The sequence below is a fragment of the Centruroides sculpturatus genome, unplaced genomic scaffold, assembly GCF_000671375.1.
Source record: "Centruroides sculpturatus isolate CEXI.00-Female unplaced genomic scaffold, Cexi_2.0 scaffold321, whole genome shotgun sequence".
NCBI classification, from domain to species: Eukaryota; Metazoa; Arthropoda; class Arachnida; order Scorpiones; family Buthidae; genus Centruroides; species Centruroides sculpturatus.
This window is the reverse complement of record NW_019384452.1, coordinates 525582-530717: the sequence shown is the minus strand read 5'-3', so window position 1 is coordinate 530717 and position 5136 is coordinate 525582. Positions and strand designations below refer to the sequence as shown.

Here is a 5136-nt window from a genome sequence, read left to right as displayed (position 1 = left end):
AAGCAAAATAATCAAATTATTATTAAAAGAAGACAGTTTAATTCGATTTTAACTTTGACATTCAGCTCTTCAGAACGAATATCAAAGTTCACGAAGAAGATAAGATTTAATGTTATTTACGTAATATATATCAATTAATTTTAATTATTTATATAAATATGATTTAAAACAGATTAAAATTACTTTAAAAAAAATAATATTAAAAATCTTACCTGGATTCTTCGATTGGGTGATAAAGCGTTAACATCTTGGGATGTTTGAAACGATCTAACTGCCTTACACTAAATCTTAATATTTCTGTTATTGTTTCTTTTCTTTTTGGTTTATGAAGTTTATCAGCTAATCTCTTTTCGAAAAAGAAAACAGAAGCTTCCTATAAATAAATAAATAAATTATAAAATTATAATTCATTTTGTCTCAATCTCTTACGATATATGAGGTTAAATCAATAAATTATATACAGCTATAAACATATAAACGGGGACAGAGAGGTGAGATGAAACCCCTGTCAGTCACATGTAAAGGCCTCCACCCCAATGGCGCGTTATATCGCCATTGGGATGGTAATTCGCCATTGCTCCACTCCTCTTCTAAAGCAACGAATAAAACAAATAAAGGCAGATTTCCCCCACTTATCAAAAGAAATGGAGATTTATTTTTATTTTATTCTTTTTTAATTTAACACTTAAATATTCGATTCTTCATTGTCCTGGACCCGAACTAAATGGTTTCTTCTGTCTAAATCTGGTGGCTAAGTGATTCTACAGGCCCTTCTCCATCTATAGTATCTGGACTTATAGGTTATACATCATATGCAAGGCCTCTCATAGGTAAAGAGAAAGTACTTTCATTGACTTTATGAGGCCCCAGTGTATTAAATCGAAAAAAACATTACAGAATTGCGCTATATTTTATAGATAATAAAATTTGATAGAGTATACATAAGTATATATCTATAAATGATTCTGTTGGACCCTACTGTCGGCTCCTCTCTATCCGGATCTAAAGGTTGGATAGAGGGCCAACAGAGCCATTTGGTTCGGCCCTAGATACTCAGAAGGGTCCAAAATTTCCTTTAGTATAGAGGTAACATATTATTAAATTATCTACTCCCTACGCATAATTAAAAGATTATTAATTTATCTTATTACAATAGGAAATAAAAATATCTTTGTTTATCGATACATTTATAACTAATTTAATTAACTTTAAAGGATTAATAATAATAATATTTGTTACATCACAGAGGAATATTATAAATAGAACTAATTTAAATAAAATTTATAATTCTTTTCTTTAAAAATTGTTGAATTTTGATACTTTTAAAAGATTTCTAATGACTTTTGGCGACTATTTAAAAAAAATACAGTTTATAATTGAATTATAAAACAAAAAATAAAATATTCTTATTACTTTGTGTATTATAATGTTAAATTACTGGCGTATTGGAGAGCCTCGCGTCGGATCGCGTCATGTCGCGTCACGTGTAAACTTTTAACGTTCTATTTACTTGTTTATTTTTCAAATAAAATCAAACTTTAAGCGTTAGAATGTTTTAATAGAAACAAAAATGATTATTAAATTTTCATTCATTATGTTGTTGATATTTAATTTATACTTAATTATATTGGTTGTGCGGCGAGAGCGCGTACGTCGCGTCGCGAGCATTTAAATTCATATTTATTTGTTTAAATTTATATATATTTATTTTCTTTTAGAAAATACTTCAATAAGTTAATTTATGGAGTTTATGAATAAATACTAAGAGAAATATTTTAAATTTTAAACTAATTTTAGATACGCGTGGAGAGACGAAAAGCGACGCGACCTTCTCGAGTCACTTCACATTACTTATAAAGTTCGGTCAACTTCTACAGACTTTGAAAAAAAATTAAAGCTTATATAGTTAATTATTACTTAATTTGAAGGCGTTTTAACTTAATTAAACACTTTTTAAATTTAAAATTACATTTTAAAAGTAAAAAAAGTCACAGTGAAAGTTAATCTGTGCGCTCGACTTAGCAACATTTTCCTTTAAAAAATACGCAATTAAACTAATTAAAATTAATTTAAAAACATACAGATTTATTCAGAAATATATTTAAGAAATTAATGCATAAAATATCATTTAATAATTTTAAAAAAACACTGTTTTTTAAGCTTAAGATATTCATAAAAGTTGTTTTTTTTCTAAACAAAATAAATAAATAATTTTATAAAAATAATTTTAAATAATTCAACTATTAATTATTTTATATAAATAATCTATTATAAAAGTTTATACTTATATAAAAACCTTTAAAAAACTTAATATTTTATCTCATAATCAACACAAAACTAAGGAGTAAGAAACCAGTCGAGTACCCCCCACTTATTAGCATCTCGACACTTGAATACGAGTAGATGTAGAGTCGATATTAATTCATTTTTTAAAATAAAAATGTCGCTGAATTAAATTATTTTTTACTAATTCTTTAAGTCACATTTTCTTTCTTTTTCTTTTTTCTTTCCCATCTTCTTCTTTTCTAGTCGACTATCCTAAGAGTTTTAGAAGTAATTGTTTGGGTCAACGAAGCCAGTGCAAAATGTTCTTGTGTCTCTGATGAAGTCTTTATCTCACTGTAATTGGCAACATGTAGTCTTCTACTCTCCCTCTGTTGCTATAGTAACAATCTACCTTCACTTCGTAAACAGGTATTAACGCAAAATGTTCTTATAGGAAGAAAACGAGAGAAAAATGGGAAATGATTTTTTGTAACACTTTCATAAACACAAATTTAAATTGTTTAAAGAGAGAGGTAGGGGAGGAATAAATATCCTATTTTTTTCTGCTGTTTAATGCTTAATTTAACATAATAATATCCAAGTATTTACTGAAACTCTTTTACAACAAAGGATATTAATATTTTAAAACGTGGACACAAAAATACAGCTTTTTAATGATGTTAATTAAAATGAAATTATTTAAATAGTTTTTATGGTATAATTTAACACAAATAAGTAAATTTTTAATGAGGAGAAGACATTCGTGTGATGAAAGATGCTATTTTATAGATGAAAGGATAAGATGAAAACTTTGTATTGATGGCATTTAGAGCGAAAAATTAAAATTATAATTAATTTTAATGCAATTTTTATTGCTTAAAACCGCATAATTATTAGTGGAAAGGGATGGAGGAAAAGAGAGAACGATAGATAAAATACATTGTATAGGACGTTGATGACTAATGAATTACCTTCTGACAGTTAATTCCCTCTCTACACAAATCGAATAGCAAGTACCAATGACAAATGCTAACTCAAGCTATATAAATATAATGAGATTAGAAACCATCAATACACTAATTGATGGTTTCTGTGGTGAATTAAATAAATAATTCTTCCGCATCCTCTCAAAAAAAAACCAATAATTCTAAGTTAAAATATGAGTAAATATTGCGTAATTTTTAGTGTATTTTTAATTTCAAATTAGATTTTCTCGTTGTACTCGATATATAAAAAGGAAACTAACTTACACTCCAAAGATGTAATGTGATTTGTGGCTTTTTAATGTCGATCTCAATGCTCTCTCCCTATTCAAAAAATAGTAATTCTAACTAAAATAAATGATAAAAGCGTAAAGAAAATCATTAAAAATAGATTTCTAATCTTAAAATATTTAATTTTATGGCCAATTTTATATAGTGCTCATCTAAATTCGTTCCGTTCCGAGGATATAAAGGCTATTCTGCTTAATAAAAGACATTAATTTAAGGCAATAAATTAATAAAATTAATAAAAAAAATCTTTGGTGATATATCTTCAATATAATTTTTAATTTAAGTTTCTGCTGCACTCAAATTAAGAAAGGAAACATCTTAATATAGCTATGATTTTTTGCAGGGGAATAAAATGCTCTTTCTACACTAAAAAAAATATATATATAATTTCAAATAAAATATAATGGAAAATACTATTAAATACTATTAAATATATTTCCTAATATATAATAAATTCAATTATTTTGCTTTATTGCATTTAAATCAGTAAAATATAATTTGAAATGACGCACTTTTAGTAATATTTTATATAATTTAAAAGTGCATTTTTTTATTAAAAAAGGCCAAAATTTCAATAAAAGTAGTTTCAATAAACATTCAATAAATTAAATACGTTTTCTACATTAATTTAAACTTAATTTTATATGATTAAATCGATTAATTTGATTTAAACCACGCGTAGAAACTAGAAAGTGAACTACGCGCCGCACTAAATAAATGCCATTTCCAGGCTTAAAAGTACAATAAACCAATCTAAAATTATTTTAAATAGATAGAAAATATCATTAAATATATTCAGTAACCAAATTTTATTAGATTTTATTATTGTTTTTATAATTTAAATGCAATAATCTGAAGAGAAGCTTTCTTTTTTTACTAACACTCCGTAAAGGTTTCAGGATAGAAAAACAATAATTCCAATTAAAATATAATAATTTAAATCGACATGTAATAAATTAAATTTACTTTTTTTTGTAACAATTACAACTCGATTCTTATTTCTTTGAACTGATTTAAGAACGAAAATTAATTAAAACCGCTCATAGAAACCGACAAATCAAAGCACCGCGCTTAAATAAATGTCATCTATGGATTCAAAAAGGCCATAAACCAATCCAAAAATAGCTTAAATCGATAGAAAGGAAGCATCACTCGATTTTTTTTAAAAAAAAAGATAGAAAAAATATAAATAAATAAATTTTAAATAATAATATTTTTCTACAATAAACCTCATCCTTCGCTCGGGGTTTACAATTGTGATTAAAGGTGGTAAATGGAAGTTATACAGATTGCGGAAATGCATGTCACTCTGGAAAATTAATTATGGCGTAAATCCACGATAATTGATTCTGAACTACCTGTCTATCAACAAGCGGCGATAAGAGCGGGTATTAAATGCAAAAACCAGGTTTTAAAATTAACGTTTAACCGAATATTTCCTCTTCATTCCGCTTCTACTTTGAAGTTTATTACTAGAAATCACTTTAATTTTTTTTCTTTTCTTTTTTTTCCTTAATTTTTCAATAATTTAAACATCCGCATTATCTTTCGGCGCTTATAAATTGATTTTTCTCTTCTTCTGTGGTTAATTATTACT

The 5136-nt window shown here is 26.1% G+C and overlaps 1 protein-coding gene across 1 annotated transcript in view; it reads right to left on the bottom strand.

Annotated features, from left to right (window-relative positions):
• Positions 1 to 208: 208 nt before the first annotated feature.
• LOC111620582 (SCY1-like protein 2) overlaps positions 209 to 5136 on the bottom strand; it is a 136695-nt gene continuing 131767 nt past the window's right edge. Inside the window, exon 3 of the mRNA XM_023362534.1 lies at positions 209 to 373. Within this exon, the coding sequence (XP_023218302.1) occupies positions 209 to 373 (165 nt within the window). The remainder of the gene's footprint in view (positions 374 to 5136) is intronic.